Source organism: Kogia breviceps, chromosome 12 (genome assembly GCF_026419965.1).
Source record: "Kogia breviceps isolate mKogBre1 chromosome 12, mKogBre1 haplotype 1, whole genome shotgun sequence".
Taxonomy (NCBI): domain Eukaryota; kingdom Metazoa; phylum Chordata; class Mammalia; order Artiodactyla; family Physeteridae; genus Kogia; species Kogia breviceps.
Genome location: NC_081321.1, coordinates 10,497,397 through 10,510,784, shown reverse-complemented (window position 1 = coordinate 10,510,784; position 13,388 = coordinate 10,497,397). Strand labels below are relative to the sequence as shown.

At 40.5% G+C, this 13,388-nt stretch overlaps 1 protein-coding gene across 1 annotated transcript in view; it reads left to right on the top strand.

The window, feature by feature from the left end:
* Positions 1-13,388, top strand: part of PLBD1 (phospholipase B domain containing 1) — a 68,531-nt gene that overhangs the window by 19,895 nt on the left and 35,248 nt on the right. The window contains exons 3-4 of the mRNA XM_059082227.2: positions 6,747-6,830; positions 8,371-8,509. Coding sequence (XP_058938210.1) covers positions 6,747-6,830; positions 8,371-8,509 — 223 coding nt within the window. The remainder of the gene's footprint in view (positions 1-6,746; positions 6,831-8,370; positions 8,510-13,388) is intronic.

The window sequence follows — 13,388 nt, the reverse complement described above, 5'->3', positions numbered from 1 at the left end:
CTAAATGATATGGTATTAACATAATGCAAAAAAGGCTCAGGGAACAGTAGGTGTCCATATGTCTTTGTGATTGTCACGAAGCGTGTATGAGAGATGGAAAGATGGGGAGAGTCTCGGCCAACTTAGGAGGAAACTTACTGACTTTACACACCACGGGAGCTGAAACGAAATCTAACACATCCTCGACATGGAGGCTGGTCTTGGCTCTGTCTGATGAGAGTTCGGAAGCATGGAGAAGTTGGGGACCCTGCTTATGGTCGTAGAGCCTACAAGGAGTGGATGAAGCTTTGAGTTCAGAATTCAAAGCCTCTGCTCTTATCTGCTGGCCTGTGTTGCTCCAGCGCGCAAAAGTACAGGGCCCCAGGCTCAAAGGACAGAGAAGGGCCTCTACCTGCTCAGGGGACTGTGAGTGGATTTTGTTCCTCAGGGCCCCTGGGTGGGGCAGAATCAGGTGAAGCCTCCACTTCTGATCTCAAGGTACAGGTTTCTCTCCCCCAGTTCTGAATATCAGAATCCAAAAGTTTAGCCCCTCCCCCCACAAAAAAAAAAGAAAGAAAAAATTTTAATAATTCTGGCCTAGTTACTCTCCTTTATCTACATCTGTCTTTACTGTTACATGGACCTCCACCCAAGCAACCACCCCCAAGTCAGGATGAATGTTCCTCTGTTTCAGGGTTTCTCAACCTCAGCACTTTTGACATTTGGGATTGAATTATCCTCTGTTGGGCATTGTAGGAAGTTTAGCAGCATCCCTGGCCTCCACCCACTAGATGCCAGTTGCACCTTCCCTCCCCCTACTGTGACAACAAAATACGTCTCCAGACATTGCCAAATGCCCCCTTGGAGGGAATAAATCACTCCAGTTGAGAAACACAGCCCTTTATTGAAATAGGCTGAAAAATTGAGAGGATCTGGAACTCTGGGTGGAGCTGGGCAGGGTGCAGTGATGGAGACTTTAGGTAAAAAGTATGAATTTTTGTTTCTTTACCTGAGTGAGCATTGGTAGGTCAATAGCCCACAAATTATTTTTTCTAAAAACAGAGAACTTTATTTCCATTTAAATCATTTTAATTTTAAGAGCCCATTCCTCTACATGGCAGGAAATGTTACCATAGTCATTTCAATAGGGACAAAATATCATTGAAACTGAGTCAATCCAGAATGTTCCACTCCTCTTCCAAACACTTTTTTCCAGAATGGATTGGTGTTACTGAGACATCTTGGAGGGAGGGGAGATGTTTAAGCTGTGATTGTCCTGTGTCCTTCTCTGGCACATTTACTGAAGTGGAACAGTCTCATTGAGTCTTTAACTGGGGTGTTTCCCCACCTGACATCTGAAGAGGCTTCCATGGTCTCCCTGGTCTCCAGCTGCAAAATCAATGCCATCGAGGTTGCAGTAGTCACCCCAAGTATAAGTCCTCTGCCCCCAGGAGGTCCATCAACTCCCAGTGTCCTCTTATTCCACCCTAGGCCAGACAAGAAAGCCTTTGGCTGCTCCCTGAAACTCATGGCGGGGTGCAGGGGTGCTGCATTTGGCTCATGAGCCCACACAGTCCTGGCAGCCATCTCTACTTCCCCACGCAACCTCAGAGGGAAAACTGAAGGGCTTTTGCTTCCCTAAGCAGCTAAATCAAGCCATTCCACTCACCTGGAGTTTCTGCATTCCATTCGCCTGAATATGAGGCCAGAGCAGAGGGTCCCTTCCCTGTCACCCACATACCTGTCTAGCTTTATTGCTGTTCTCTCCCTCAGTTTTAGAGATGATAGAAAAGGGACCAACTTGATAGAAGAATAGGTGTGGCAGCATAAGAGATATATAAACAAAAGTTAAATATGATCATTCCGTTTTGAAAAAATATTGACAGATAATTTGAAGGAAAAGCACTCATGAAGTTTGTTGAATTCAAAGACCATAAAATAAAAGATTTCAAAGGATTTTAATGTTCTTTGCCTCACTGGCAGTAAAACTCTATCCTCATCAATTTCAGTTCTGGAAACTATTAGATAAAGATATCTAAAGTTCAGTGCTGGGGGCCAGATTCCCATTTTGGAAGCTGAGTCATGTCCTGCTTACAGTGCTGACCTCTAGGTCGATAAAAAGCATCAGATAAAAACCAGAACTCAGACTTCAGGTAAACTTCCAGTCCAGAGGGTGCAAGGGGCTCACAATTTGACCCACTTTGCTCCAAACTTGGAGCAAATAGTAGATAAAATGTATAGAAAGAGAGCATCATGGTAAAATAGCTGCCCCCCCCCAAACAAGATTAAAGATCTCTTGAACCAGAAATGAAGCAGAAAAGCGATGGGGTAGGGGTATGGATCTGCTGGGCCCTTAGCATGAAGCAGGCAGAGACAGCCACCCCTGCTGGTGGCTGAAGGCCTCGGTGATCTGAGGGAACTGAATCAAGCCTGGGAAGCAGAAGTAACCTTGCTGCTTTGGACTGTTTGGAAAATAGGAGGCCACAGAATAACTTCTGCTGCTGTGCACTCTGGTGTAGAGATTTATAAGCAACCGTGAGCTTGACGGGAGGCAGGGTGAGCAAAAGAACCAAATCATCCATATGTGCTTGTTCCAGTACACATATATGTGCAGCACTCCATGGGAAAGAAGTCCCCCAAAGCCGCTATAAGACCTGGTTCTCAGGGAGTCCGATGGAAGTGCCTAGAAGAAAATGAGAGGCAAGAAAGAGGGAGGGAGAAAGGAAGGGGGGGGAAGAATTTAAGAATGTAAACAAACACATAACTTAAAATGCCTGAATACCAAGTTCAAAAAAGCACAAAGAAATTGAATGCTAAGAAAAAGTCAGCAAAATCAACAATAAAGTCATTAATACACTCCAGATTAATTTTTTTTTTTTTTTTGTGGTACATGGGCCTCTCACTGTTGTGGCCTCTCCCGTTGCAGAGCACACGCTCCAGACGCGCAGGCTCAGCGGCCATGGCTCACGGGCCCAGCCGCTCCGCGGCATGTGGGATCTTCCCGGACCGGGGCACGAACCCGTGTCCCCTGCATCGGCAGGCGGACTCTCAACCACTGCGCCACCAGGGAAGCCCTCCAGATTAATTTTGTAGATGGGTTTAACACAGACTTTAAATATGCTTAAGGTACTCTAATTTTTAAATGAAGGAAAACTTGGAAATTCCCTGGTGGTCCAGTGGTTAGGACTCTGCGCTTTCACTGCCAAGGGCGCAGGTTCAGTCCCTGGTTGGGGAACTAAGATCACTCAAGCTGCAGGTCACAACAATGACAACAAAATATATGTGTATACACACACACACACACACACACACACACACATATGAAGGAAAACTTGAAAAATTTATGGAACAAAAAGGAAGAAATAAGAAGACAGGTATATATTTTAAAAGAACCTGCTTGAAATATCATAAATGGAAATTAATTTTTTAAAATATCAATAAGTGGGCAAACCCTGGACTAGACAAATTCAGAGAAATAATTTCTGAATCAGACATTAGTATTGAGGGATTTATACAGTACACTGCCCAAAGAGAGAAAGGGGTAAAAATAATGAGAGAGCTGTTATTAAATAGAGAAGTTTGATTGAGAAACTCCAACATGTGTCTATTAGGAGTCCCAGGAAAAGAAACTGGAGGGAATTGCAGATAAGCAATAGTTGACAGGGTAATAGTTGAGAATTGATCAAAATTGAGAAAGACACCAGTCCTTAGTTGGAAGACACAGCCTATCAAATTGCTACAACACAGAGGATGAAACTACAGAAAGTTGAGGATAAAGGGAATAATTTTAAAAGCTATCAGAAAGAAAAACATTGATTACAAAGGAATCTCAGCTTGACTGACAGCATACCTCTCATTAGCAACAATAGACCCAGAAGATATGAGGATGATATTTTTAAAGTACTGAGGAAGAATAACTAACTAGAGTTTTAAAACCGTTTAAATTATCCAAGAGCAAGGGCAAAATAAGGATATTTTTAGATATATAAGTTAAAATATTTTACCATGCACAGACTTCTATTAAACTATTATAGGACATACATTAACAAAAATAGCAAGAGGGAAGGAACATTTGGGATATAAGGAACAATAGTTAACACAAAAAACAAAGAAATTAATAAAATTTGATTGTAAAAGTTAAACAATAAAAATTATTTTAATTTTTTTTAATTGAAAAGGTAAAACTAAATCTTCGAACAATAACGTGATGGGTGATGTCAATGGATAGGTAAAGCTTGCTAAAATATGTATGTTTGGAGGAGGAGAGAAATAGAAAATTCATTTAGATTTTATATAAGAATTCCCTGGCAGTCCGGTGGGTAGGACTCCATGCTTCCATTGCAGGGGACACGGATGATCCCTGGTTGGGGAATTAAGATCCTGCATGCCGCGTGGTACTGCCCCCCCCCAAAAAAAAGTTATTTATATTTTATAATAAAATGCATAATAATGAATGTTTTCACAATTTTTAATGATGATCACTAATGGAATAGAAATGCAGCTGACCCTTGAACAATGCTGAGGTTAGAGATGCTGAGTCCTCACCCCCAACCCTGCACAGTCAAAAACCCTCATGTAGACTTACGGTCGGCCCTCCATATCCAAAGAGTATGTATTTGCTGAAAAAAATCCATGTATAAGTGGACCCTTGCTGTACAAACTCATGTTGTTCAAGAGTCAATTGTACATTTTATATAAAGCTTCTAAATTAGCAGAAGTAAAAAGAAGGATAATGAAAATGTTATTTAAACAGGGACAGCATAAAAGAGGGACCGAAAAAAGGGATGGTAAATGGAAAACAGAAGGGACTGCAGAAATAAATCCAAGTATATTAAAATCACAACAGATGTAAATGGATTATTTTCATCGATTCAAAAACGTTTAATTGAGGAGCTGTTGTTCAAGGATACAGACTTGCAACTAGTAGCTAAGAGTCCTGGAGAGCCAACGCACAGCATAATGATTATAGTCAACAGTATTGTATTGTAAACTTCAGAGTTTCTAAGAGATTAGCTCTTAATTGTTCTCACCACCAAAAAGAAATTACAATTACATGACATGGTAGAGGTGTTAGCTGATGCTATGGTGATAATCCCATTGCAATATATAAATGTACCAAATCATTATACAATGTTGTATGTCAATTATAGCTCACCAAAAATGTTTACTGTATAGCATATGAGGGACATTTAACTTTTGAAATAAGTTTTAAAGAATCTCAAACGGCCAGTAATGCTGAGGGGAATGGAAATTGAAACAAAGAATCATTTCAGATACAACAGACTGTTGAAAATTTGAAAGTCTGACTGTGCCAAGTGTTGGTGAGGCTAAGGAGCGAGGAGAGATCTAACATGCAGGTGGGGAGAACGTCATTTGTACCGTCACTGTGGAGAACAGCTTGGCAGTATCTAGTAACTATAGGTGTACAGAATATTCACCCCAGTGACTCTACTTGTATATGTATATCTACCCATACATACTAGAAAAACAGATGTGTAAAAAGAGACATTTACTCATGCAAGACTGCAGTTGCCTCTGGGGAGAAGGGAGGACAATTAGTGTCAGCGGTTGAGCTCTATCTTCTGTTTTATATCTTTTTTTAAAAATAGGAAGCAAATATGGCAAAATATAATGATTTTATATAGTTGGGCAGTGGATACTTGGGTGTTTGTTATAGTCTATGCTTTTCTATATGTCGGGAATATTTCCCAATTTTCTTTTTTAATTTTTTAAAAATTTATTTATTTATTTATTTATTTTTGGCTGCACTGGGTCTTCGTTGCTGTGCGCGGCTTTCACTAGTTGCGGCGAGCGGGGGCTACTCTTTGCTGAGGTGCGCGGGCTTCCCATTGCGGTGGCTTCTCTTATTGCAGAGCCCCGGCTCTAGAGCACAGTGTCAGCAGCTGTGGCGCACGGCCTTAGTTGCTCCATGGCCCGTGGGATCTTCTTGGACCAGGGATCGAACCCTTTTTCCCTGCATTGGCAGGAGGATTATTATTTCTTTTTAAATTTTATTTTTTATTGACGTATAGTAGAATTACAGTGTTGTGTGAACTACTGCTGTACAGGAAAGTGACTCAGTTATACATTTATATACATTCTTTTTCATATTCTTTTCCATTATGGTTTATCACAGGATATTGAATAGAGTTAGTTCCCTGTGCTATACAGTAGGACCTTTTTGGTTTTTTTAAAATACATCCACTTTAAAAAAAAATAAATGTATTTATTTATTTATTTTTGGCTGTGTTGGGTCTTCGTTGCTGCACGCGGGCTTTCTCTAGTTGCAGTGAGCGGGGGCTACTCTTCTTTGCGGTGCGCGGGCTTCTCATTGTGGTAGCTTCTCTTGTTGCAGAACACGGGCTCTAGGTGCATGGACTTCAGTAGTTGTGGCACACGGGCTTCAGTAGCTGTGACTCGCAGGCTCTAGAGCACAGTCTCAGTAGCTGTGGCACACGGGCTTAGTTGCTCCGCAGCATGTGGCATCTTCCCGGACCAGGGCCCGAACCCGTGTGCCCTGCATTGGCAGGCAGATTCTTAACCACTGCACCACCAGGGAAGTCCCGGCAGGCGGATTCTTAACCATTGCGCCACCAGGGAAGTCCCAATATTTCCCAATTTTAAATTGTGCATTTAATTTATAAAAGAAGATAGGGAAGGTTTGCTGTAGGGAACAACCCAGTTAGCCAAAATGCTGGGTAATTTACTGTGATGGGAAAATCCAAGAAGAAAAATGGAAATGTAATAATTTTCATCTCTCCTTTCAGACATATGCATGACCACTTCACAAACCTCTACCCACAGCTGATTGAGAAACATTCCATGGTGGATAAAGTACAGGAGTTTTTAACGTAAGTATAATAGCTTTCCTCTTCTTATTGCTGTTGAGGCTTCAGGACTTGAATCTTTCATTTCAAACAGCAATTACTCCTTCACCAATTTCTTTTCCATCTCTTAGGCAGGACTCTGGAGTAGTTCTTGTAGTTAAGTATAGCACCTTTTGGTGATGGCATGAAAACTGGTTGTGGACAAATGCCTTCTAATATGTGCTCTTTCAGAGGTCAGGTTGAATACCCCATTATCAATTGCTGACGCAACTAAAGGAAGACCTCACCAGTGCAAGACAGGCAAAGTCAAACCCCCGGATCTCTTCCACCTGGGGGCTCCTCTCCTTGCAGAAATCCCTCCTCCTCCCTCTGAAAGGTGCTTCCATTTCATGGACCTGGTGACTCATCCTAGCTGGGGAGTTAGCTCATATCTAAAGTATAATTCTTAACATCCTCTGAGAATATTTCCATTTTAGTAAAGTTTTCTGAAGACTAATAATTCTCAATATTCAGAAAACTTGTTTTATATTTGTGGGATGACAGACTATGAGACTAATTTGGGGATAAAGGAGCTCTTGGTTTGGCCCTCCAAATTATATACTAAGCAACCCCTTTGTCAGATGCTAAGGTCCTACAGAGCATCTGGGCTAGATCCCATGAAGCAGTGACACTGTATTTTTAAATTGATCTAGAGATAGCCTGAACACATCAGAAATAGCTTTTAGTATACAAATTTATATCAGCTCATCCTGCATAAAGTGCAGACAATAAAAAGAGAAGAGAGAATGAAAGGACTATTTTTTTTTTTTTTTTTTGCGGTACGCGGGCCTCTCACCGTCGTGGCCCCTCCCGTTGCAGAGCACAGGCTCGGGACGCGCAGGCTCAGCGGCCACGGCTCACGGGCCCAGCCGCTCCGCAACATGTGGGATCCTCCCGGACCGGGACACGAACCCGCGTCCCCTGCATCGGCAGGCGGACTCTCAACCACTGCGCCACCGCGGAAGCCCGAAAGGACTATTTTTAAAAAAGACTTTTTCCTTGGACAGAGGCATTGAGGCTGTTATTAGCGACAGCTGGAATAGGGCAAACCATAAACTACAAAAATGATCTGAGAGAAATACAAACACAAACCACCCTATCCTCAAGAGCTTTTGTTTTTCCCTGTTGTTTATCACTTCTATCTGCAAAGTAAAGTTAATCAACTTGTCCTTACCGATTTAGTGAAACATGATTTTATATAAGATATATTTGAACAGTCTATCCTCAACTTTCTTAGGTCTCAGTATCACAGATGAGTAAAAATTACACCTGTGTTTCTAGATAATTCTAGATAGAGCATGGGGGAAGTTATAATGGAAGAGTCATAGTCCTTGGGAGAAATTAAGAATCATTTAGATTTGCTCTGATATCCTTTCAAAGTGATTGGAATGTTATAAGATCCAGAGTTTAAATTATACTAGCTAGCATAAGTATCTGAATATATAATCTCTAAATACTTGGGTTTAATTTAGCTTTGGATGAACAACCATGGAGACCTCTAGTACAAATCTAATTTGTTTTCCAGGAAGCAAGATCAGTGGGCCCGGTATAACATCAAAAATTACAAGGATGACCCATTTTGGAGACATACAGGCTATGTTATGGCACAAATGGATGGGCTATATATAGGGGCAACGAAGAGGGCTATCGTAGAAGGAACAAAGGTAAGATTTTTTAAAAAACTACTCAGGACTTATATGGTATGGCAAGAATATTGAAACTTATCTTTAAAATTATTGATACATTCCAATTAAGGAGAAGATCAAATTAGGACTAGAGAATAAATTTCTTGCACAGAAGAACTGTCTTATCTATGTCATTACTAGCACCTGACTCAGTGTCAGGTTAACTCACAAATAAACCAGCTTGTTTCTGTGTTCTTTCAGTCTATACTCTGGGGTAGGTTAAAGAGCCCCATATGAATGTACTGGCTTTTTTTTTTTTTTTTTTTTTTGTGGAACGCGGGCCTCTCACTGTTGCGGCCCCTCCCGTTGCGGAGCACAGGCTCCGGACGCGCAGGCTCAGCGGCCACGGCTCACGGGCCCAGCCGCTCCGCGGCACGTGGGATCCTCCCGGACCGGGGCACAACCCCGCGTCCCCTGCATCGGCAGGCGGACTCTCAACCACTGCGCCACCAGGGAAGCCCCTGGCTATTTAATTAACCTAATAAAGCAAGTGTGTCAGACAATATTTTGTTAAAGAAAAATGTCTAAGTTTTACAAAATGTACAAGTTCTATGCTTTCATCCTCCATAGCACACACACACACACACACACACACACACACACACACACACACACACACACACATGCCCATGCATCATAATTTTTTTGAAAGGTTTACTGAATCATTGAGGATTGAAAGGCACCGTGTAATATACTTCCAAAAATTAGGAAGATTTTATTTCCTGGGGGTAATATATATACCATACACACACACACACTCTCACACTGGACAAAATATATAAAATAACAGTTTATAGAAAATAGATGCAAAAAATACTCTTAATCATATGAACTTGGCCTTGCTAATAAAATTAGAAATACAAATTAAAATCATACTGAGAAATACTTTCTCACTTATCAATTTGGCAAAAATTCCAAAGTGTGAGAGCATACTGCGTTGGCAAGGCAATGGAGGGAACAAGGTACTTTCCTAGAAGACTGGTGGGAATACAAAGTGGTGTGTCTGCTGTGGACAGGAGTTTTGGCACCCAGTACCAAAATCACTCAGTTACCCTCCGACCCAGTAATCCCATTTCTAGGATTATCACAAAGGTTCACCGGCAACAGTGCAAGCCTATTCATCACAGATAATTTATAATAACGAAAAGACTGAAAACAGCCAAATGCATGGAGGACTGGCTGCATAAATGATGTAGCTATAAACAGGAATAGGGTGGATCTCCGTGTACCGTTATGCAATGACCTTCAGAATCTGTTATTAAGTGTAAAAATGGAAAGACCAGTGTATATCATGTGCTACCTTTTGCATAAGAAACTGAGATAGATAGATAGATGGATAATAGATAGATAAATAGATAGATAATAGATAGATTTGCTCATTTTTTCAAGGAGAAACAACAGTGAAAGAATAAGCCAAAAACTAAAAAATAAATGATTACCTATAAAAGAAGGAAGAAAAGAGAGTGGAGGGAACAGAGATGAAAGCTACATTTCTCTGAATGAAATTTGCTTTTTACATTTGACTTTGGAACCATGTAAATGCTGTTCATACTTATAAAAAAATATTTAAAAGCAAAGCAGTTCCTAAGATCTGAAAATAAATTGACACAAATATACCTAATGGTGCATCAAGTTTGTGGCATAACCATACGGACAGCAGTTATTTCAAGTGACCTTAAAACACAGTTACTGCTGTACATCCTCAGTGGAATAGATGCTACAGACAAGAAGAATCACCAAAACCAAAACCAAAACAAACGACCTTGAATTATAATCTTACTTTAGTAAAAATATTGATATTGCTATTTTGAAATTTGATAGAGTTCACTTGATATAGTAAAATAAAGCAAATAAATATGTTAGATAACAAGATTTTCAGCATAAGAAAAATCAATGAAGTAAAGATCCTGTGTTTTTGTTTTTAAGTTGAAATATAGGTAGCAAATCATTACTTTTAAAAAATACACATTTCCCAGGAATTCCCTGGTGGTCTAGTGGTTAGGATTCGGCACTTCCACTGCTGTGGCCTGGGTTTAATCCCTGGTTGGGGAACTAAGATCCTGCAGACCTAATATCCTGCAGACCTCATGGCTCAGCCAAAAAAAAAAAAAAAAAAGTACACGTTTCCTTGCTTTGTCCCTTGAAAACCCTGGAAGTAATGACAATAGCCTAGACCCAGTATCATTCAGTCTTCACTAGCAGGATACGACATAAGATAGGCAACAATGTCTTAAGACACAAAAGCACTAACCATGAAGAAAAAGATTGACAAATTCAGCTAATTAAAATAAGAATTTCTTTTTATCAAAAGTAGCCACGTAGCACAGGGAGATCAGCTAGGTGGTTTGTGACCACCTAGAGGGGAGGGATATGGAGGGTGGGAGGGAGGGAGACACAGGAGGGAAGAGATATGGGAACATGTGTATACGTATAACTGATTTACTTTGTTATAAAGCAGAAACTAACATACCATTGTAAAGCAATTATACTCCAATAAAGATGTTAAAAAAAAAAAAAGACAGTATAGAGAGTGAAAAGGTAAGATGTAAACCAGGAGAAGATATTTGCAATACATTTAATTAACAAAGGATTTGTATCTAAAGTACATAAAGAACATCAACAAATTGTTAAAAAGAAAATACTCAGTAGAAAAATGGGCAGTGGGCAAAAACATCGAGAGGAATTTCATGGAAGAGGAAATACATATGGCCAATAAACAGGTGAAGAAATGCTCTATTTCAAGAAAATGCATAGTAAAACCACAGTGAGATCCTATTACACACCAGAACTGGGAAATCCCAAGCACTACTGGAGTAAGTAAACTATTACAGCCACTTTGGAAAAGGATTGGACATTACTTGAAACATTTGAGGATAACACATATTCTACAACCTGGCAGATCCACTCAGATGTTACATACTTTCTTGAATATGGGGCCCAAGTACGTAAAAGTTCACAGTACCATTGTTTTGCTGTGAACTGGAAACACCCCAGATATTTATCATAAGTATATTGTGACACTATATATTCATGTAATGGGATACCATATAGGAATGAAAATGAATGAACTATTTCCACATGATCAACATTGGTGAATGTCAAAAAATAATTTTGAGCAAAAGAATGAACACAGTATGATTCTATTTGTACATATTCAAAACCAGGAAAAGTTTTAAAAATAATTGTTTAAGGATTTATACATAGATGATAAAATAATAGAAAAGCAAGTAATGAACAACATGAAATTTAGTAAAGTGGTTACTACTTGTAGGGAAGGGAAGGGAAATGCGATTGGTGACTTCTAAGGCACAGCTAATATTCTATTTTTTAAACTGAGGTGGGTAATAGGAGTTTATTATTTTTCCTTAAACTGTGCATATACATCTTTATTCTTTCATATGTATGGTATCATTCTTAATTTTTAAAATAGGCAAAATATTTAAAAGCAAATTACTGAAAAGATAACTGAAAGATATATTGCAGTGCATCTCAGAGACAATGAACTAATCTCTCTAATACTTAAAGAACTCTTAAAAGTAGGTAAACAATGGGCTTCCCTGGTGGCGCAGTGGTTGAGAGTCCGCCTGCCGATGCAGGGGGCGCGGGTTCGTGCCCCGGTCCGGGAAGATCCCACGTGCCGCGGAGCGGCTGGGCCCATGGCCGCTGGGCCTGTGCGTCCGGAGCCTGCGCTCCGCAGCGGGAGAGGCCACAACAGTGAGAGGCCCGCATACCGCAAAAAAAAAAAAAAAAAAAAAAAAAAAAAAAAAAGTAGGTAAACAAGAATAACCTAGTAGAAAAACAGATAAAGCACATTCACAGTTCACAAAAAATAAATCCAAAGATTTTTAAACATATGCTCAGTGGTGCTCATAGTAGAAGAAATGCCAGTATAAACTACGAGATACTGTTTTTCACCTATCAAACTGGACATAAACTAATTGTTTAATATGTTGTTAGGCTGTACTAGTATAATTGAAATAAGCCCTATGAAGACAATTTGGAAATATCTATTAAAACCAAAATCATTTCTAGAGATCTATTCTACACAGACCCACACCCATACAAAATGATGTGTCCAAGTCTGACTATTGTTACATTATTTATATTAGCAAAAGACTAGAAACCACCTGTAAGTCTACCAATAAAATACTGGTTAAAAATATTATAATGCATCCATTCATTGAAATACTGTTTAAAAGAATGAGGATGAGGAAGATTTTTATATCAAATATGTAAAGGTTCCCAAGATATGAAAAGATATAAAGAGAAAAAAATCAAGGTGAAGAGAAGTACATATAACACACTATCATTTATGTTAAAAATGTATTTGTAAGACATTTTTATTTTATTTTATTTTTTTGTGGTATGCGGGCCTCTCACTGTTGTGGCCTCTCCCGTTGTGGAGCACAGGCTCCGGACGCGCAGGCTCAGCGGCCATGGCTCACGGGCCCAGCCGCTCCGCGGCATGTGGGATCTTCCCGGACCAGGGCACGAACCCGTGTCTCCTGCATCGGCAGGCGGATTCTCAACCACTGCGCCACCAGGGAAGCCCTTCAAGACATTTTTAAAAGTCTAGAGAGATACGCAAGAAACCAATAAAGGTGATAAGCTGGAGACAGGGTGGGTCTTGAGTGAACAGAGGATAGGAGTGAAGAGAATTTCCACTATAGATCTTATAGTTTTAAAAAATATTGAATGGGCTTCCCTGGTGGCGCAGTGGTTGAGAGTCCGCCTGCCGATGCAGGGGACACCGGTTCGCGCCCCGGTCCGGGAGGATCCCACATGCCGTGGAGCGGCTGGGCCCGTGAGCCATGGCCGCTGCGCCTGCGCGTCCGGAGCCTGTGCTCCGCGATGGGAG